This window comes from Haliotis rufescens, unplaced genomic scaffold (assembly GCF_023055435.1).
Source record: "Haliotis rufescens isolate VD_foot unplaced genomic scaffold, xgHalRufe1.0.p SCAF_19, whole genome shotgun sequence".
Lineage (NCBI taxonomy): Eukaryota > Metazoa > Mollusca > Gastropoda > Lepetellida > Haliotidae > Haliotis > Haliotis rufescens.
The window spans coordinates 13,665,699-13,688,656 of NW_025963879.1; the positions used below are offsets into that span (position 1 = coordinate 13,665,699).

Sequence of the window (22,958 nt, forward strand, 5' to 3'; positions counted from 1 at the left end):
GTGTCACAGTGATAGGATGCTTTCATGAAACCGGAATAATGGACGACTATTAAAAACAATAAAAAATGCAAGACTGAAGGTGATAAAAAAAGTTACGCAAAACACAATCCTGTATTCTAATGTCTATTTGAAAGAGTTGAGTCCCAAGATATACCCTGATTTTGTTTCTAGGTTTGTCAGCACCATACCCGTGCTCGTGGGTTTCACCAAAATGGTAAACGTCTGAGACCTGCATCACTTCAGGCTTTCCTCCCACAGTAAGCTGACACGCTGTGATATAACTGGAATACTGTTAAAAGCGATGTTAAACCCAACTCACTAACTAACTCTGGTTGTCTCACTTCTCTTCGGCTTGTCAAGGTAATTGAAAGGACACAGGTGGCCCAGTGGCCTCTGGATAGGAACTTGCCTGCTGTGCAAAGTAACATCCCTAAGCAGTGTCAGGATCTGGTCTGATCTCAGCTGACATCCCATGATATTACTGATATTTTTCAAAGAGACATTAACCCAAATGGTCTAGTTTCTGATGTCAGTAAGCATAGGAAGCATTGATACATGTGTTGAAGACTTCTTGACCAGTGGAATCAGTATTTGTTTTGTTATATTGTGTAATTATTAGCTTTAAAAGTACATGCATAAAAATGCTTTAACAAAGTACTGATTGTTAATTTCTAGCTGGTATATTGTTGCATCCAATTGGGAGTGTAATTCTGACTTTGTTTCTGATGTCAATACTCAGTGGGCATGGGGGCCCAGTCATCCAAGGCACCACATTTTGCGGTGCAGAGTTGCAGCCCTTGGTCAGGCCAGAAATATGATTGTGGGTTCGAATCCCAGTTTGCCCCGCCGATTATGTTTCCGAGTTTGTCAGCACCATGACCATGCTCGTATTAAAAGACTGAAATCTGCATCACTTCAGGCTTTCCTCCCTCATTAAGTTGAGATGTTGTGATATAACTGGAAAACTGTTCAAAGCAGTGTTAATCCCAACTTACTGATTCACTCCAATGAAGAATTGATATGTGCCAGTGAAGCCAGTATGTTCAGTTGTTTTTTTTGTTATTCTTTGCTTTAAAAGTGCTTGTTTAAAATGCTTCAACAAAGTATTGTTTGTTTGTTCATTTTTCCTCCTGAAAGGATCTACTGGACACATGGTTAGGCCACAAATACAGATTACCTGGAATGTTGCATTGACAGTTTTGTCTGTGTATCCATAATTCATATTTCAGCATCTCTGAAACTAATCAGTGGGACTGGCCGATCCGGGGTAGAATAGGTCTTCAGCAAACTCATACTTGCCGTAAAAGGCGTCTATGATTGTCGTAAGAGGCAACAAACGGGATCGGGTGATCAGGCTCGCTGACTTGGTTGAAACATGTCATTGATCCCAATTGCGTAATCCGAGGATCATTATATTAATCACTGGCTTGTCTGGGCGTATTGCTAGCAGTCGGCGGTGAACGTTGTGCGCCTTCTACTGGTTGCATACGGTTCTGCCACTAATCGTCTCAACCCAGAAATTGTCTGTGATGTTAATATGGCAGTTCGGTATCGATTCCGAAGATGATCCAACCGAATAGGGTTGTCTTGTTGACGTGACGTCACACGTGGACGACCGGCCCGTGGCATGAGTGTTATCCTGCTGTAGGTAACGTCGCCAAAGAGGTGATATTGTATTTTGATGCACGATTGCGTAAGCGTTGTTTAGGATTAAACAAAAGTGATTTTATGAGCACATGGTAGCTAAACAATCACGTTTGTGAGTATCATGCTCAGAACATACACGCAAACATGCAAATTGTGAATCACGACCTTAAAATCGAGATATCTTCATGAATATGTGTTGAAAGATTCATTATTTATTTTGAGAATAATCTTTTTTATTGAACTTTGTAGAGGCATAGTTAATTTTTCCATTCGTATTTTAAAAAGGTTGGTGACATCGTTATCATATTGTTTTTCATTTAATGAAACATTTACTGAATATTTTGTTGCCTTTGCGGCAAATTGTCGCTTCTGTCAGCTTGGATATATGTAATTGGAAGAGAATTAAAAGGGCATTCATTCATATGGGAGGTAGCTTCACAATGTTAGAGTCCCAGTAAACAGGAACCGAATACCGTGGAGGGTGTCTCCAGTACATAGTGTTAACAGGGGAGGGTGTCATCTGTAAAGGGTGTCACAAACATGGCGTCATGAATGGTACGTGGTGTCATCAGTTCACGAAGTTAACTGTTAACAGGATGCCATCAGTTCACGAAGTTAACTGTTAACAGGGTGCCATCAGTTCACGATGTTAACAGTTAACTGTTAACAGGATGCCATCAGTTCACGAAGTTAACTGTTAACAGGGTGCCATCAGTTCACGATGTTAACTGTTAACAGGATACCATCAGTTCACGAAGTTAACAGGGTGCCATCAGTTCAGGGTCCATCAGAGGTTTGGTCTGATACACAATATACCGCAGCGTTTCAAAACATTGAACAAACAAACAAAAATGCCTTTTTAACAAATTTATTTATAATTATGCATTATCATCTATTTAGTTTTGGCTGTATATAACATTGTATAAATGAACATGACATAATCGGAAATATGAACAAGAAACACGAAACGCTCGGCGAAACAGTGTCTTCTCTACCCTGTGAAAACAAAATCCGACTCAACAAAAGAGATATTACACTCGAGCCGTTAGGGGTAGACGATTATATCAAGAAACCGCCAGCCATGCATACACTGTATAGTCACGTCTTACATTTATAGACACACCGTGTCACTAATTATGACCCTTCGCAATATTACACCTGTAACGTATACACGTACTTCACGTTCACCTTTCTCATAAATTGATTCTGTTTACGACAGATTGACAGAAATCAACAGAAACAAATATATCGTGATGGAGATACTTTTCTAAAGACGCATCAGTCAGTGACATTAGGCAAACATACATAACACTGGAGTTTCGGCCTACAGTCATACCTGTGTGGGATGGAATTACTTTCAATAGAAATATAATAACATATGCCACTTTTTAGAATTATCCTTCGTTTAATGTTACAAGAATACATTTTAAGACCCTTTCCATATAAGAGTAAATATACTAGTATATCGTTTAATAAGGATGAATGAATGTCCATGTTGATACTATTCCTTACATTTGGTGTGAAATTAATTATATAATTTCCGATCAGCAAAAGTAAACTAACAAGTTTTCGGGTTCAAGAACGTAAAGCCTGTTTGAAGTAATATATGATAAAAAACATAATATATCAATGCTTATGGAGAAACGATAAAAAATTAAATGAATTTACTCCTCTTATAACTTCATTAATACAGGGTAATATGAGGCATATGTTACAGAGACCTGTAACAACATCTAAACTGCCCCACTTCCGGTTGAGGAAATGTAAGCGGATATACTCCGTGGACCTCGTTCGACCATGCGTGTTGGTGCTTCATTCGGCTCATTCCTCTACCTATACATCGAACTCGGACATCAGTGGAGAGGAGACATTACATCTTACCCTTACCCTTTTACCGCCCGATCTCACCACATAAAGATCGTTGTACATTAGATCGTTTTTCAAAAGTTTGTTATGATCATAAGCAGAGACCGATACCGATGTGGTGTATGTTCCCTGTTATAAGAAATTAAGGAAACACTTTGATTAACAAAAAATAAATAGGAACAGTTTTAACATGTACTTATACGTTAAAGTTCAACTGACGCCAGACTGTTTCGTCATATGATAGCCACGTTGATTCCCCGAGAGCTGGCAGAGATGATGATGACCTGTGCGAGACGTGCCGAATGGTGCTTACAGTCGGGTTGTCTCCCTTGTATTGATAACAGTTCACGCTATAAATACCAGTGGAAAAAACAGTTGAAGTTAAGCACTATTTCTTGGAGGTCGAGAGATTATAATTTCTCAGTCTATCACTGAAACCAAATTCCTTGCAAACACTGCCCGTATAAATATAATGTCCCATGATCTGAAGTAGTATTTGCCTATTTGTTGACGACATCCACGGGCAGTGTAAGGCTGACGCCTTCAGAGGCTGCAATAAAATTTGGTACCCAAAGGTTGTTTTATTCGATTGTTTAATGTGCGTCAGCCTCGATCTCGATCTCCCCTACGCCAGTGACGTCACACATTTGTTTGCTGTAGAAGTTGGCGATTATCTCTTTCCGGCCGAGTCTTCTGGCAGACGACATTTTGATGGTTTCCCTATGCTCATCACCGGGGGCGATATTCTTCCTAAAAAGCGAAATAATACAACAGTCATTATCCATGACAGATATCGTAACATTTTTAATTGCTACTTAATATTGCCATTTGATCTGAATAGATTATAAGACGGGTCCATTCAAATGGGCGAAATACATGTTGCATGTTCATATCATACGCTATGATGGCATCTCCCCTAATAATCAGAATGGACTGTCCTGCACAGCGGGAGTCACCCACGGAAACGTATCCAAATGAATGTTAAACGTCCCCGTGGGAATTCCAGGTTACAATTGCTACCCATCAACCTATGCTTGTCGTAAGATTAGTTGGTTGTTTTTTTTTAACTCCGCCCTCAGCAATATTCCAGCTATATGACGGCGGTCTGTAAATAATCGAGTAAGGACCAGAGAATCCAGTGATTGATATCATGGGTATCGATCCATGCCATTGGGATCGATGACATGCATCAACCAAGTCAGCGAGCCTGACCACCCGATTCCGTTAGTCGCCTCTTGTCGCCAAGCATGGGTTGCTGAAGACCTATTCTTCCCCGGATCTACACGGGCCGCTTGTCGTAAGAGGCGACTGACAGTGAGACTCAGTGTCTTGTTTCATTCTATGTCATCGTACCCCGACGTCGTGGGACGTTGCTCATTATATCAGTCACTGAACTATCTGATCCAGACTCGGATCATTTTCAGACAGCTGTCGAGTGAAATATTGCCGAGTGTCGCGTTAAACAACTAGTAACTGTAGTCTTCCTTGCCCTACCGTCGATTCAATTAGATTACAAGTATATACCTCGTGAATATCTCGTGAATATCTCGTAAAAATCCTTGTGATTAGACCCGCGGAGATCCTGGTAAGAATTGGTCTTCAGCGAGCCATGCTTTGTCATAAGAGGTGACAATGTTAGTCGTTAGATTGTCAGATCAAGACTCGGATTATTTACAGACCGCTGTCATATAGCTGGAGTGCGGCGTTAAACAACAAACAAACGAACTAAGTGACTATGATTATCCGCGTACTTACTTTATTTTGAACACAATTTATGGATAACAACTTCTTTAATACTGTAAAGGCGGCGTTTCGGTATAGATCCTTATACCGTTGTCAAGCAAGACTATGTTAGTCCAAGGATCTAAACCGAAACGTCGCCTTTACAGTATTAAAGAAGTTGTTATCCATAAATTGTGTCTACTTTGTCATTCGTCAACTTCTAAGTAATGCCTGTCTAACAATTCATACTTTATTTTGATGCCGGATATCCTTGGCATGCCGGGCCCCTCAATGTTGATGACTCCGCCCGTCAGTGGAAGGGACAGCGTGTTGACGATCTTGACGACGACGTCAAACGGCTTACCCAGCTGAGCATGGCCCTCCGTCTGTGGAGACAGAATGTTCCGCATACAAATTGAACAATGAAAGCAAATGAAGACTACATTCGACACAGTCAGTTCCCCTTGTGTATGGCGAGGGCGAGATTTTCAAATTTAAACTGGCCATCTCATGTCATGAAAAAATATATTATATTTACGTCATCTCATTCACATCATACAGTGCATTTTGAACTGTATTAACTTTGGTGATAAAATGACACCAGAATCTAATTGTTTTAATATAAACAGATATTTGGTAACGACATGAACATGTCTAATTTAACTATACACTCGGTAAACCTTTGTTGTTTTTGCAAAATATTATCCTTGTTTAATCATTTTTTATCACATACCCAAACAAACAAAAACAAAACACACACGCACTTTAAGCTTGTCGTTTTCTTCGCAAAAGTGTTACATAAATATAATTCAATTTTACTTCATCATATGGCGATATGGCTTCAAAGAATGCCACGGCTACCAAACGAAAATGGTTTTGCGAATTAATTGCTGTTGTGTCGGATGTAACGCTCGCACCTGCCTCGGTCATTTGTCAACATCGGCATGATAACAGGGTTTGTTTACGAGTTGAACGAATGCTGCTACCGACTGACCTTGACCTCTAGAAGAGGCTTGTCAACCCAGAGGACTTCTCTGGTAGCAAACTTCTGCCCTGTTTCCTTGACGATGCCGCAGGCGTACACGTTGACATGGGAGTCGGCGTCACAGCTGTTGATGTACTCGGTTGGGTTCAACTTGAGACACACAGCGCTCTCTAAGGGACAGAAAGTACATTGAACGTGTTGCTGCATTCTGTAAGCCACAAGTATTTCGAGCGTCTTCCAACACTATCACTACTTTATTTGAAAGCCATGATGACGTCAGGGATAATAGTTTAGGATAATGTAGTGCAGAAAAGTAGATACTAGTAGCCAATACGACAGAAATTGTATATATAAGGGACTACTGAAAATACAAAGAGTCCCGTATCCGGGTTACAATTGGTCTTCAGCAGACCACGCTAGTCGTAAGAGGCGATTATCGGGATCGGGTGGTCTGGCTCGCTGACTTGACTGACGCATGTCATCGGATCCCACTTGCATAATCAATACTCATGATGTCAATCACTCGCTTGTCTGGTCCAGACTCGATTATTTACAGACCACCTTCATATAGCTGGGATATAGTTCGGCGTAAAACCACAAACAAACGAAATAAAATACCGAGTCAATCATTTTGACAGAAACAACAGAGGGGCCTAGATAGGCTTTGTTTCACTGGTTTACTCAGTCTGAATAATGCCATTCATCCATCACTCTACATATCTGACTTCTCAAGCCTACCACCCAGCCGTGACCGCTCTCTAAGGAATAGCTGTACATCAAATTATCACGTCGCAGTCTAGACTTACCCCCTGATGGTTCAATAACTATGGTGGGCGACGTCTCCTTGAGCTCAACGGCTGACACGCCGGTGTAGTAGGCAGCGACGGCGGAGATGTAGACGTCAATGACCCTGCTTTCCCTGGAATCATTCTTCACTTTGAGAGTAGCAGTTATCTCCCCTGACTTTAGAGATTCACCGAGGAAAATGAATTCCATGTCTTCTTTGGTGGAAAGAGGTGTGATGGGCTTCCGGAAACACACCCGCTGAGCTCGGTCTAGAGCCTCTTTCTGATCTGCACTTCCTGTAGAAGAAGAATGGAAGTGAAAGTGTTTGACGCTTCAATGACTATATAATGGACCTTGAGCCACAAATCGTTTACCGGCGGCCTTAGCTTCAGCTGTTTCATGAACCAGCTCCACACAGTGCTTTGTGCGATATCCGACACTAAGTTGTGTCTTCATGTCCCTGTCCGGTCCAAGGACATCGTCCAACCAACAGTGTCCATATTCATTAAGAACACATTGCCGATGTTCAATGTCTATGTTGGCACTCACGACATGCACGCAACCTTCCTTCCCCGAGCATCGATACACCACTGGTGCAATGGGCGTAATTTAACGCTGATGCACCTTTTTGGAAATTTGTAATCTTGTTGAAAACACAACAACAAATGAGAATGAGAAGTTTGTCCTACGTTTACAAATAACATATTCTGAATGCTTGTATAACAGGTTACCAAATGGTTGCATGCATGTGTGACATGTTACCACCGTCTGTATTCCTGTTTGAATGTTACCCATCGGCTTCAAGTATAAATGACATGTTACCAACCGTCTGTATGCTTGGTTGAATGTTACCTATCGGCTTCAAGTATGTATGACATCTTACCAACCGTCTATGCTTGGTTGAATGTTAACTATCAGCTTCAAGTATGTATGACATGTTACCAACCGTCTGTATGCTTGGTTGAATGTTACCTATCGGCTTCAAGTATGTATGACATCTTACCAACCGTCTATGCTTGGTTGAATGTTACCTATCGGCTTCAAGTGTGTATGACATGTTACCCACCGTCTGTATGCTTGTTTGAATGTTACCCACCGTCTGTATGCTTGGTTGAATGTTACCAACCGTCTATGCTTGGTTGAATGTTATCTATCGGCTTCAAGTGTGTATGACATGTTACCCACCGTCTGTATGCTTGTTTGAATGTTACCCACCGCCTGTATGCTTGGTGGAATGTTACCCACCGTCTGTATGCTTGGTGGAATGTAACCTATCGGCTTCAAGTATGTATGACATGTTACCAACCGTCTGTATGCTTGGTTGAATGTTAACTATCAGCTTCAAGTATGTATGACATGTTACCAGCCGTCTGTATGCTTGGTTGAATGTAACCTATCGGCTTCAAGTATGTATGACATGTTACCCACCGTCTGTGGGTTGTATTTTTGGTTGGTTGGTTTGATGTTTAACGCCCCACTCAGCAATATTCCAGCTATATGACGGCGGTCTGTAAATAATCGAGTCTGGACCAGACAATCCAGTGATTGAGATCATGAGCATCGATCCACGCAATTGGGATCGATGACATGGTTGAAAGTTACCAACCGTCTGTATGCCTGGTTGAATGTTACCAACCGTCTGTATGCTTGGTTGAATGTAACCTATCGGCTTCAAGTATGTATGACATGTTACCAACCGTCTGTATGCTTGGTTGAATGTTAACTATCAGCTTCAAGTATGTATGACATGTTACCAGCCGTCTGTATGCTTGGTTGAATGTAACCTATCGGCTTCAAGTATGTATGACATGTTACCCACCGTCTGTGGGTTGTATTTTTGGTTGGTTGGTTTGATGTTTAACGCCCCACTCAGCAATATTCCAGCTATATGACGGCGGTCTGTAAATAATCGAATCTGGACCAGACAATCCAGTGGTTGAGATCATGAGCATCGATCCACGCAATTGGGATCGATGACATGGTTGAAAGTTACCAACCGTCTGTATGCCTGGTTGAATGTTACCAACCGTCTGTATGCTTGGTTGAATGTAACCTATCGGCTTCAAGTATGTATGACATGTTACCAACCGTCTGTATGCTTGGTTGAATGTTAACTATCAGCTTCAAGTATGTATGACATGTTACCAGCCGTCTGTATGCTTGGTTGAATGTTACCAACCGTCTGTATGCTTGGTTGAATGTTACCTATCAGCTTCAAGTATGTATGACATGTTACCAGCCGTCTGTATGCTTGGTTGAATGTTACCCAGCGTTTGTATGCTTGTTTGAATGTTACCCACCGTCTGTATGCTTGGTTGAATGTTACCAGCCGTCTGTATGCTTGTTTGAATGTTACCCACCGTCTGTATGCTTGGTTGAATGTTACCAGCCGTCTGTATGCTTGGTTGAATTTTACCAGCCGTCTGTATGCTTGTTTTAATGTTACTCACCGTCTGTATGCTTGGTTGAATGTTACCTATCGGCTTCAAGTATGTATGACATGTTACCCACCGTCTGTATGCTTGGTTGAAAGTTACCCATCGTCTGTATGCTTCGTTGAAAGTTACCCATCGGCCTCAAGTATGTATGACATGTGACCAACTGTCTGTATGCTTGGTTGAATGTTACCAACCGTCTGTATGCTTCGGTTAAAGTTACCCATCGGCTTCAAGTATGTATGACATGTTACCAACTGTCTGTGTGCTTGGTTGAATGTTACCAACCGTCTGTATGCTTGGTTGAATGTTACCTATCGGCTTCAAGTATGTATGACATGTTACCCACCGTCTGTATGCTTGGTTGAAAGTTACCCATCGTCTGTATGCTTCGTTGAAAGTTACCCATCGCCTTCAAGTATGTATGACATGTTACCAACTGTCTGTATGCTTGGTTGAAAGTTACCAACCGTCTGTATGCTTGGTTGAAAGTTACCCATCGGCCTCAAGTATGTATGACATGTTACTAACTGTCTGTATGCTTGGTTGAATGTTACCAACCGTCTGTATGCTTGATTGAATGTTACTTACCGTCTGTATGCTTGGTTGAATGTTAACATTCGGCTTCAAGTATGTATGACATGTTACCAACCGTCTGTATGCTTGGTTGAATGTTACCCATCGGCTTCAAGTACACACCGTCTGTATGGTTGTGTAATTGTTGACTACCAGCTGTAAGTTTGTAAAAAAACCTCATCAGCTCAGCTTACAAATGTGCCACATGCTTGCGGATAAGTGTAACCTATTGTGTTCTTGTATCGATGTTGTCCATCGTCTACATGTTTACAAATACTTGTTACCCACCGTCTGCATATTTGTAGGAATCGGTGAGATCTTCCCTTGAGATAGTTCCTGCGGCCTTAGTACTGAGGCACCTGCCAACGATGTTCGAGTCGGCTTTGAAGGCGCTCATGTTGCCGTCACTGTCAACGGTCCAGTGAAGCCGACCGCCGTTCACCTCGGCAAAGATGAACTTGGCGTCATACCCTAGATACACCTCTCCGTCTTTGATCGCCTTCACTGACGCGGGTCCACAGGTAAAAACACCTGGAGAATGATTTACACATATGAAAAAAATATCTTCGAATTAACTTGCCATAATTAATTACAAACATACTGTCTAAAGCATTGTAAATGTTAGAAAGTTAGAAGTTTTTATTTTTTTATTTATATTTTATTGTAGTTTCTTTCTGTTTCTATTATTCTACTTACAAACTTGGCCTCAGCACCAACGTGGACACTCAGACAATTCAAAACGTATTCTGATGTCTGATGTTTGTTTGTAGTTTAACTCAGCAGTATTCCAGCTATATGGTGTAAATAATTGAGTCCGGACCAGTGATCCAGTGATTGACATCATGAGCATCGATCTATGTAATTAGTATACGATGACATGCATCAACTAAGTCAGCGAGACTGACCACCCGATTCCGTTAGTCGCCCCTTACGACAAGCATTGGTTCCTGAGGACCAAATCTCTGATGTAGTGGTCAAGAAGGTGAACATCGAATACCTGCTACATCCATCCTCGTTTGTGGAGTGTATAATATTAATTGAATATTTATTTCAAGTTCCGAGGGTAATTCTTTGCTAAGTTGGGGATAACAGAAACGGATAAGACACACTGGATAATCGAGGATGGATTCGTATGATGGAGGCCTTACCTTCATTGCACTCCTGAGGTGTTGGGTCAAACGCTTGCCACCCATCGTGGCCCGAGGGGAGGTCGGGACGCTTGAACCAGGCCTCGTTCCAAACATGGAAGTCCCTGTCAGATTGATTCAACAAATGAGAAACTGGTGACTACGACCGCGGAATAATATGGAGGAAACGTGACAAATATTGCGAGAGAATGGGAAGGTCATTGCGAGGGAACGCGGTACTATAGTAAGGAAATGTTTTGGTACAGCAAGGGAACGCGGTACTATAGTAAAGAAATGTTATGGTACAGCGAGGGAACGTAAACAACATAGATTTCAGCGTGCAGGTGTCCGTCGATTGCAGGATTTGCAAAGCATCTGTACCATCAACAGGGTGTCGACAAATATTTTACAAATCTGCTCACGTTTTTAATCAAGGTGCTCAAGTGATTTGATGCACTTCGCTGGGTAAGCAAATGCAAGCGATATGAGCGATGGAATCTTACGGGTTAATAGGAGGGACATAGAAGGGACATAACTCGTAATATCCACTGATGGCGCTACGATCGAACCTGGAAATTCCAGCCCAGTTCGGCAAGGACTTTTACAATCAGTTAACGCCCTTGCCTCGGGAAGATGAGAAGTAGTAGGAGTTAATTGTGATCTCTTTCTGGTTATCAAACACCCACCAGATGGCGTCGTTCATGGTGTTCCGGGGTCTGCCTTCTGGTGTCCAGTGGAAGTTGACAGTGCTGCTGAAATCACTGTCATGCGCAGACCGGAAACACGATACACACCGAACAGGAATGCCAAGAGCTCTTAATACTGAAGACAGAGAAAATCCTATCATAACATTTTAACTGACATAGAACAGCTGTTCTCGCAATCGCAAGATGAAATATGTCACTTTTTCAATCTCTTATTCCTATGCGATACAACTCTAGTGTAAATCCTTCAAACACTTCATTGGAGCTCGCGTCGGTTGAATCCTGATCTACATGAAGTATGTGTGGGTTCTTGAGCCAATCAGATGTCAGGTTTCTAAAACGATTCGACTTCATTTCTTTACCACCTCGATTCGGAAATTTCGACCACAACAAAAGATGTATATGCCATGGCATTCAGAAAAGGCAGGGTGTATAAAATAAAACCGCGGCTGTTTAAAATCTATTCGGAACTGCCATTTTATGTTTGTTTGCGAGATACAGAAATCTGATTCTCTCGCATCGTGAATTTAAAAGCCCCGACGCTGACTGGCTGAATAGAAAGCTCTCTGACGCGACATTAGGTTTGTCAGATTTCCACGCAGAGGGGTATCGTATTGGAGTAAAATATCTGAGTGATTTTAATGAGATTTCCCCCTTTTCGTATATCTTAACTAAGGAATGAATTAACGCTCAACCTGAAGTGAGTGGAGAACTTGGGTTCAATGCAATGTATGAGAGCATCAGAGATTAATGTCTCCGGTCGGCGCACAGTGAGCCTGAATCCCGGGAGAGGCTAATGGTCAACTTTAATCAGACGCAGAAGGGTTCGCCGGTACACTAAATTAACTATATAGATCACAGGTGAAACGGATTCCCGTGAGGGTAATGTCCACTCTCAAAAGACAGTATGTCCACTTGGTATTTTAGAGTGCGAACTCTTGAAGTCTTGAAATCCAAGTATGTTGAAATTGAACACAATCAGAAATCTTCTCCCAGCTGCGTGACTTAACTCTGGACTGACTTTGCAGTAATAACGCTTCAATTTCAAAATGGTGTCAATATCAGTTTTTATATCTATACGACCATGCTCATATTTGAGCTTTAGATTCTTACTAAAGGTGTGGATAATATATGTACACCCTAATACACTCTTTAATTGTTATATTTCGGACGACGAATTAGATGTTCCAAAGCCTAAGGCCCAATGGTCCTGACTTACACGTTGTCTCCACTGCGGCGAATGTCCAGCACTGTCCATACTTAACGCCCTTCCTCTTCTTGAGGAACTCTTCCAAGATGGCGGCACTTCCGTTCCATGCGTATGGAGCCACGCCGTCGTCGTACTTCCCAGACCAGTTGCCGTTCAGGACGCCGCCGTCGCGCTCGTTGTTGTTGATCTGAACATGGTAATAATATCACATCCCATAAATATACACCACACCTTCTCAATTACACACTGGTATATCGACAGTTTCATGTGTGAATCCAGTTAACGTGAGTGTGAGTGAGTTGGTTTTACGCCGCTTTTAATAGTATTCCAGTTATATCGCGGCGTGTCAGCTTAATGTGGGAGGAAAGCCCTAAGTGATGCAGGTCTGAGACGTTTACCACTTCGATGAAACCCACGAGCATGGGTATGGTGCTGACAAACCTAGAAACATAATCGGGGCGAACCGGGATATCGAACCCACAATCATAGGTTTCTGTCATGCCCAAGGGACGCAACTCTGCACAGCGAATCGCGGCACCTTAGACAACTGGTGCATCCGAATCCAGTTAACGTCTTAACATATGAACATGACTATGAGTAGTGACGCCTACCACTTTACGCGTGGCCTGAAAATGAATAATGACACCTACCACTTTACACATGGCCCTGACTATGAGTATTGGGTTGTTTCTGGCCTGGTCGCCCAGCTCCGATTTCTCCATCAAGGCTAGGGCGGCGATGAGGCATACGTCGTCAAACTGCAAAATGAAACATTAGTTTACAAGTACTCATGTATCCAGAGTGAGTGAGTATGGTTTTTCGCCACTTTTAGCAATATTCCAGCACGACGAGGACACCAGAAATGGGATACACACATTGTTTCTATATGGGGAATCAAACCCGGGCTTTCGGCGTGACCATCGGACGCTTTAACCACTTGGCTACCGCCACCGTCACTTATGTATCTAGATATGTAAACACAGATAACGCTACGGGACACAGTGACTGAGAACGTGGCATATGGTACCACGGACGTCAGTCTGCAACGTCAGTCCGTGTAATTGATGCACGGTGTTCGGACACAGGTATTTAAAACACTGATGCAATATTCTAAATCAATGATATCTATTGTACATTTCGGTGACACTTTAAAAGACATGACCGGTGTATTCGTCTGGACCCGTTCCACAAAGCGATCTTAGCCTTAAGATGATATTGCTCTGACAGTAGAGCTAAAATCGGTTTGTAGAACGAGACCCAGGAGGATAAACTGGTCCGTACCTTTTAAAGTGTCACAAATTTGTCATTTGCGCATGCATGGCATATATTCATTGACGTCTGCACTAAATGTGTCTTTCCCCGCGGGAGTAAACAAATATCTATCCGATGGTAGAAATGTGGACGCACCTGGCCGAAGTTCCATGGTCTGACGCAGTACTTGCCGACTGACCCCAACCAGATCCGACCAGTTTCCCGGAGCACGTGCTCCTGGCGCTGAGTCTCATCCGGCAGAAACACGCTGTCCGCTACACACACAAACATTTCAGTTAGTTCCATCGACCCTAAAGCTCAACGTATAACGATTTTCGATTACGTACTTAAAAACGTCAAAAACCACGATTCGTGTAGTACTTAGTCCACCCATGACACTGATGCCATCCGACAGCTCGGGAGCTGACAGAAAGACCTAACCGCTTAAACACACAGCTACTGGGTGTGAGGAAACATTTAACAAATCCAAGTTCACATCTTAACTTTGTTTAAAGATAGTTAACTTTATCGTTCAAGCGACAAGATATTTCTGAAGTAATGAACTCCTGTAAAAAGTTTCCGTGGAGACTATGCAATTAGAAGTTGACCATATATAATGTTTAGCACTTAATTCGCATCCCCGAAGCGTTCCTTTCCTGAACCCTCCCCTTGCCTCCTGCAGCACAGCTGACCGTGGCCAGATTGTCATTTTGCCTTCACATATATCGTAACGTTAATGATCAAACACAATCACTCACCATCACACCACGTTGTCTACAGTCACACACAATCACTCACCATCACACCATGTTGTCTACAGTCACACACAATCACTCACCATCACACCACGTTGTCTACAGTCACACACAATCACTCACCATCACACCACGTTGTCTACAGTCATACACAATCACTCACCATCACACCACGTTGTCTACAGTCACACACAATGACTCATCATCACACCATGTTGTCTACAGTCACACACAATCACTCACCATCACACCACGTTGTCTACAGTCACACACAATCACTCATCATCACACCACGTTGTCTACAGTCACACACAATCACTCACCATCACACCACGTTGTCTACAGTCACACACAATCACTCACCATCACACCACGTTGTCTACAGTCATACACAATCACTCACCATCACACCACGTTGTCTACAGTCACACACAATGACTCATCATCACACCACGTTGTCTACAGTCACACACAATCACTCATCATCACACCATGTTGTCTACAGTCACACACAATGACTCATCATCACACCACGTTGTCTACAGTCACACACAATCACTCATCATCACACCACGTTGTCTACAGTCATACACAATCACTCACCATCACACCACGTTGTCTACAGTCACACACAATGACTCATCATCACACCACGTTGTCTACAGTCACACACAATCACTCATCATCACACCATGTTGTCTACAGTCACACACAATGACTCATCATCACACCACGTTGTCTACAGTCACACACAATCACTCATCATCACACCATGTTGTCTACAGTCACACACAATCACTCACCATCACACCACGTTGTCTACAGTCACACACAATCACTCACCATCACACCACGTTGTCTACAGTCACACACAATCACTCACCATCACACCACGTTGTCTACATTCACACACAATCACTCACCATCACACCATGTTGTCTACAGTCACACACAATCACTCACCATCACACCACGTTGTTGAAGTCCCACCCAATCACTCATCATCACACCACGTTGTCTACAGTCACACACAATCACTAATCATTACACCACGTTGTCTACAGTCACACACAATCACTCACCATCACACCACGTTGTCTACAGTCATAAACAATCACTCACCATCACACCACGTTGTTGAAGTCACACACAATCACTCATCATCACACCACTTTGTTGAAGTCACACACAATCACTCACCATCACACCACGTTGTCTACAGTCACACACAATTATTCATCATCACACCACGCTGTCTACAGTCACACACAATCACTCACCATCACACCACGTTGTCTACAGTCACACACAATTACTCATCATCACACCACGTTGTCTACAGTCACACACAATCACTCACCATCACACCACGTTGTCTACAGTCACACACAATTACTCATCATCACACCACGTTGTCTACAGTCACACACAATCACTCACCATCACACCACGTTGTCTACAGTCACACACAATCACTCACCATCACACCACGTTGTCTACAGTCACACACAATCACTCACCATCACACCACGTTGTCTACAGTCACACACAATCACTCACCATCACACCACGTTGTCTACAGTCACACACAATCACTCACCATCACACCACGTCGTCTACAGTCACACACAATCACTCACCATCACACCACGTTGTCTACAGTCACACACAATCACTCACCATCACACCACGTTGTCTACAGTCACACACAATCACTCACCATCACACCACGTTGTCTACAGTCACACACAATCACTCACCATCACACCACGTTGTCTACAGTCACACACAATTACTCATCATCACACCACGTTGTCTACAGTCACACACAATCACTCACCATCACACCACGTTGTCTACAGTCACACACAATTACTCATCATCACACCACGTTGTCTACAGTCACACACAATCACTCACCATCACACCACGTTGTCTACAGTCACACACAATCACTCACCATCACACCACGTTGTCTACATTCACACACAATCACTCACCATCACACCACGTTGTCTACAGTCACACACAATCACTCACCATCACACCACGTTGTCTACAGTCACACACAATCACTCACCATCACACCACGTTGTCTACAGTCACACACAATCACTCACCATCACACCACGTTGTCTACAGTCACACACAATCACTCACCATCACACCACGGATTAAACAGGATGTAAATGTCGTCTGGGTGCTTGTATCGGAACTTCTCCACGTTTCCTTGACTCGATGTGTGCACGGTGTCCACAAACAGCTGATACCGCCCCACAATGGTGTCAGCATCAGACGACACGTTCAGCACCAACGCCTTTTCCTCCACTGACAGAATCTGGAAACCCCACTCGTTGTCCTTGACCTTGTCCACTTTCTGGACGCCTACCACGCTACCTTTACTCTGCTGAGGGCGACTACCTAAGACAGGATGGAACAGAAAGGAACCATTTTTGCTGAAGAAGCCATATATTGATCTATGTTTTCTTGCGTGACAAAGAACAGTTCTATAACATCACATCGTTTTCAATCATGAAATCACGTGGCATCATGTAGGCATTGAATGATAGTGATAGAAACTTGTAATTATGCCAACTCGAAATATATCAGTACACATTTACCTTTAATAAAATTGAGAGAAAAAACAAAGTCGACATGAAAAGTCAAACATTTATCTACATTTATCTTTTCTTACACATGAATGTTGTTTTCTGATTGGCTGAGATCTGTTCTTCTTTTTTCAATGTACCCAGCTATTATGTAAGGTACATTTCTTATGTTTTCCGCTTGAATTGCCGAACTTTTGGTTTACATTTGCAACATACCAACTGCAATTTTGTATCTTGAATTAATGATGTGTAAGACGCTTTTCTCGGGATATTTACGATACTTTCTGAGTGAAATAGATCTGTTTTCTGTGAAAAAAGAACGAAGTGGATAAATGCCTAACTGTGGTATTCTTACCGATTCAGACCAAAGCATGCATGCATATACATATTTGCAATATAATTAGATGTGCGGTAAGATAAATGCGCTGTCCGTCGGCTGACATGGGTTGGTGAACCACGGAAGTCAAATGAGCCCTACTCCGTCTGTATGAACTGTATTACCTAATACTGAAGCAAAGATTATTACTTTATTCAGATATTTAACAAATTCATTGGGTCGGTTGTCGGAAGACAATATTTTTATTCACCTGTGAAATTTAGGGTCCGCGGAATACGACACACGCCTAAATGAAAACGTGAGTCAGTGAGTATGGTTTCACGCTGCTTTTAGCAATCTCACAGCGGGGGACACGGGAAATGTCCTTCACACATTGTACCCATGTGAGGAATAGAACCCAGGTGTTCGGCGTGACAGAAAACGGTTTAACCACAAGGCTACCCCACCTCCCTCCGAACTGGAGTAAGATATCGACCCACCTGTGACCTACCCCACCGACACCCGGACTGGAGTAAGATATCGACCTACCTGTGACCTACCCCACCGCCCTCCTAACTGGAATAAGACCTACCTGTGACAAACTTGAGCACAATCTGATCCTCGGGGGCGATGTAGTTCCTCTCGAAAAATATTTTGACTTTAAATTCTTGCCCGCGCCTGATGATAAGATTCGGGATCTCATAATCGCTGGTTCTGTGCGCTTCTCGGTTGGCGCTCTTCTCCAAGTCAATGGTCTTCGGCTTCAGTTGACCCTCTGGATGAAAGGGAGAAAGTTAGGAAACAGTTTGTATCGCATCACCAGTGGTTCAACATATATATTCGGTGATAGACGTGAAGACTATGCAACACACCTTCTTCCCATTCAGTGACTACGAAACACCCGATGTTTTAATGTAGGCTATAGGAAGTCGGGCCATTCAACCGCACACCGCAGGTAGATACCATGCCGCAGTTTAACATGAATAGCCCACTCAGAAACAGTTTGCTGACTCCGAGCCGACCAGTCCTTGTTTTAGCCCCTTAATGCCGAGCGTCAGGCAGGGTAACAACAAGTACCATATTTTAACGTCTTTTGGTTTGACGCGGCTTGGAATCGAGCCCCCGGCCTTCCGCTATCCGGACGGATGCCCTACCAGAAGACCCACAGTCTTAAGACTTGGTGCCGACAGCACAGCAGTGAACGCGTTTATGTCCACACGACTCGTGTCAAAGACGAGCGAACACTCACACCTGGGCTGCTGGAATGAGTAAGTGAGGGATTTGGGTTTAACGCTGCATTTTTCACATTATTCCAGTTATATCACGGCGTGTCAGCTTAATGTGGGTGGAAAGAGAACCGGGTTTCAAACCCACAATCATAGAGCTCTGGCGTGCCAAAGGGACGCAACTCTGCACGGCATAACATAGACGTACGACAGTCGTAGCACTAAGACGATCGTAACTCCCATACTTTAACATAGACTTACGACAGCCGTAGCACTGAGACGATCGTAACTCCCAATACTTTAACATAGACTTACGACAGCCGTAGCACTGAGACGATCGTAACTCCCCATACTTTAACATAGACTTGCGATTGTCGCTTTGTGGAACGGGACCCAGATCTCTGATAATGAAGATTCTTTGCAGTCATCACAAGACTTGAACTCATTCAGGGTTGGTTACAGCAATACTTTCGCTAATGTTGACATCAATGTACTGTTTTCGTCGTTCATGGAACACATTTGAATTTCCTCGGATTTGCAGTGACAAACTGATTATGCAAAGCCAAATAAATACATCCACGTTATCGTTTACTTTAAAAAATGTCCGATTTCAGGGCCAGCTGGTCCTTTTAAGTTCATATGAGATAGATAATCTCAAAACTGAGTCCAGGGGACTATTCAATATAGAAATTCGCTGTTCAACGAATGTTTCGTATCAGTGGTTATTAAGGTATCCTTGGTTATACAATGATAGATGTTGGACAACCGTCCTTAGAAATGTCCGCTTTTTCTAAAAACAATACCAACCTTCTTTTTCCCTTTTGAAGCCCGTCAACTGCGCATCCTCTGCAAACGGGTTCTCCTGGTCTGTCGCTCTGCGCCCGGCTAAGTTATTTCCAAGTAATGACGTTCGGAGATTTCCGTAAAAAGAGGCGAACTTCTCCGACAAGGACGTCCTGGAAGAAGAGAACATCCTGTCAGTGTCAGACACAAGGAGACGACCACAACGTTAGTGTCCTTCAGATATTAGGACACGCTTCAGCGAGGGAACAAATTCAGATGCCCAAACAGTCAAAAGCATGACAACAGCAATTACGCTGTTGAAGAAATATCCGAATCAGGCACAGGTATGTCCTCAAGGGGAGGATAGCGCTAAATTATTGTTCACGTCAAACTGTGGTATGTCAAACAGCTAGCGGTAATGATGTTCTATAACCTAAGTTCCGATGCCGAAACTAAGAATCACCACAATATTTTCCAATTTCCCTGTCATCAAAAGGAACACTGTTAGCTGTTTTTCCTAGGCCATGAACGCCTGTTTCCGGAACAGGACAGATTTAAGATGCAATACGTGTCCGAATATCAGTTAGAAGGTCAGGGCAAAATCCACGACCTTAGATTCACAAGACTGCCAATTGTCTTAACAAACTGTTTCCGAAACGGTGGGTTCAAATGAAAACTGTTTTGGAATGTTTTCGTCTGATGGAGACGATCTGGTCATATCTCGTGGAGAACTCCGCCGGGATTTACGAAAATATCCAACAATTACTCTCATAGGAGTTTGCCATTTGTTTCCGTGGGCTTCACAATTGCCTTTATCAATGCCGTTTAGCGTTCGTCGATACGCCGTGCTCATATTCTGAGATATAAAGAAACCCTCTCTTGGTATTTGCCGGGTGTAGAACATCGCCTGAAGCTGCGGCAGTCGTGGTTGAAAGCCAAAGATTACAAACAAGCTTAGGCAGTTATAACAAATGAAGAAAGAAGCGCCAGCTGAGATGTAAATACTATACATACGGTGATGATGGAGATGAGGCGATACCGGTACTAGTTTTAGCGACTGCTCATAGAAGAAGCAAAGGCGGTTCCTGTGCATTTTACTTGAAATGTAGAGTTCTAATTTTGTCCTTTAAAGTTACAAGGAGTTTGTTGAAAATGGGAGCCCACGTTCCAAGAGCAAAATGCGTGTAACTCGAGTAACATAGAAATGTATGTTGAAAAATGGAGTTCACGTTTCCAGGATAACGGCAATAGGCTGAATATGCAAATATAATTTGATTAAGAGTAATGTTAAAACAGTTAAGATTTTTGTTTGGAAATGACACATTCCTCAGTTGATGTTTGAAACTGTTAGAAGCATTGACAACCATTGGCAATTTGCTTAAATGTTCCACTGCCATAACATTTGAAGCATACTTTCGTGAATTCAAATCAATGTGGGTACATAAACAATTCTGACTTTAAACCTCGCAATCCTTCAATTTAATAAGGATGGCCAACCAGTCCCTTAGCCCCTTAATGAAGCCAGACAGGGTAATAACAAGTACCATCTCTTAAAATCGTTTGGTATGACGCGGCAGGGGATCAAACCCCGGACCTTCCGCTCTCCGGGTGGACGCTCTACCACTGGACCACGGAGACGGTCGGGTTGTCTGTGAAATTGGATTCACTTCTGTGAAAGAGGTTTTGAAGGCGTCGAGAATTGTCCTACATACCTCGCGACATACAATTCACAGTCACACACACACACACACACACACACACACACACACACACACACACACACACACACGCACACACACACACACACACACACACACACGCACACACACACACACACACACACTCGAGTCAGTCACTTCTCATCAGTATAAGAACCATCTGCGAGCAAGCATTGCCAAAGTGTATAATTTGTAAAGCAGAGTCAACACGATCACTAACAGCTGTATTGTATTATATAAAACGCTCAGTACCAATCTCATTAAAATCAGATCTTAGTTCTCGCTACCGCTAAACAAAGATTTTAGGACATCCCATTAAGGGTCACGTCAGGACGACCTTTCATCCAACCAATCAGAGCGTCGCTTACCAGATCATGAAAGTGACAATCGGAATGTGTTTTTTAATCATGCAACCACGAAATATTTAACACGGGTATTCCGAATGACAGTTACGGGTTTTATGATTATATCCATACAATCTAGGCCATCTATAAGCCATTCTAGAATGTTCTTATCAGTTCTAATTTTTTTAATCGAGAATACGTCAAAATGTGTTTCGAAGCGTAGTCACAAGTTTGAAACTCGTGTCGTAAAGCTCGAGAAAGCTGCCTTCTGATTGGCTAATGTCGATTTCTTGTCAGTCATTTCATTGGTCGGTCAAAATTCGCGAAAGGTCGTTCTGACGTGACCCGTAATGGGATGTCCTCAGATCTTTGTTTAGCGGTAGCGAAAACTAAGATCTGAATATAATGAGATTGGCACAGTACATAATGAAAATGTTGCTGACTTGTTATGTAAATGCATAAATAATTTCAATGTAATATATATGTGCATGGCATGCATCTACACTGACGCGTATAGGTTAAAAGCTCTGAAGGAAAACTACGAATATCTCAACTACGAGCATCTCAAGTCATTAATTCCGATAGCCAGATAATTAACACATACACTGTAATCACATTGTACAGGTAGTGGCAAGTGATACTATAATAAACATTTGTATATATAAACAGTCTACTGCTTAAGCGTATACAGTTAGCTCCCTTGCTCCATCATGGCTATGGCGAACCTAGGCCGTATACTCACTGTGGAACTGGAACACCGCTAAAAAGAAATATATAATTAAAACATGAACGTAAATGAACACGACGTAACCTGGATACTTCCGGTGGAACTACAAACCTGTCTTCGCTCAAGCTTTAGAATGTTGATGAGGAGAAACTCCCACCTGGGATGTGTCGT

The 22,958-nt window shown here is 42.7% G+C and overlaps 1 protein-coding gene across 2 annotated transcripts in view; it reads right to left on the bottom strand.

The window, feature by feature from the left end:
- Positions 1–2,499: 2,499 nt before the first annotated feature.
- The window catches only part of LOC124148296 (hemocyte protein-glutamine gamma-glutamyltransferase-like), a 44,411-nt gene continuing 23,952 nt past the window's right edge, over positions 2,500–22,958 (bottom strand). Inside the window, exons 2-15 of one of the 2 annotated variants that reach the window (XM_046519316.2) lie at positions 22,803–22,820; positions 20,023–20,171; positions 18,582–18,764; positions 17,225–17,485; positions 14,466–14,584; positions 13,709–13,816; positions 13,068–13,245; positions 11,831–11,966; positions 11,166–11,269; positions 10,306–10,548; positions 7,027–7,302; positions 6,230–6,390; positions 5,485–5,621; positions 2,500–4,263 (exon numbers count right to left, since the gene is read on the bottom strand). In XM_046519316.2, the coding sequence (XP_046375272.1) occupies positions 4,107–4,263; positions 5,485–5,621; positions 6,230–6,390; positions 7,027–7,302; positions 10,306–10,548; positions 11,166–11,269; positions 11,831–11,966; positions 13,068–13,245; positions 13,709–13,816; positions 14,466–14,584; positions 17,225–17,485; positions 18,582–18,764; positions 20,023–20,171; positions 22,803–22,820 (2,230 nt within the window). In that variant the 3' untranslated portion in view covers positions 2,500–4,106. The remainder of the gene's footprint in view (positions 4,264–5,484; positions 5,622–6,229; positions 6,391–7,026; positions 7,303–10,305; positions 10,549–11,165; positions 11,270–11,830; positions 11,967–13,067; positions 13,246–13,708; positions 13,817–14,465; positions 14,585–17,224; positions 17,486–18,581; positions 18,765–20,022; positions 20,172–22,802; positions 22,821–22,958) is intronic. The other variant, XM_046519317.2, reaches the window with a different exon arrangement.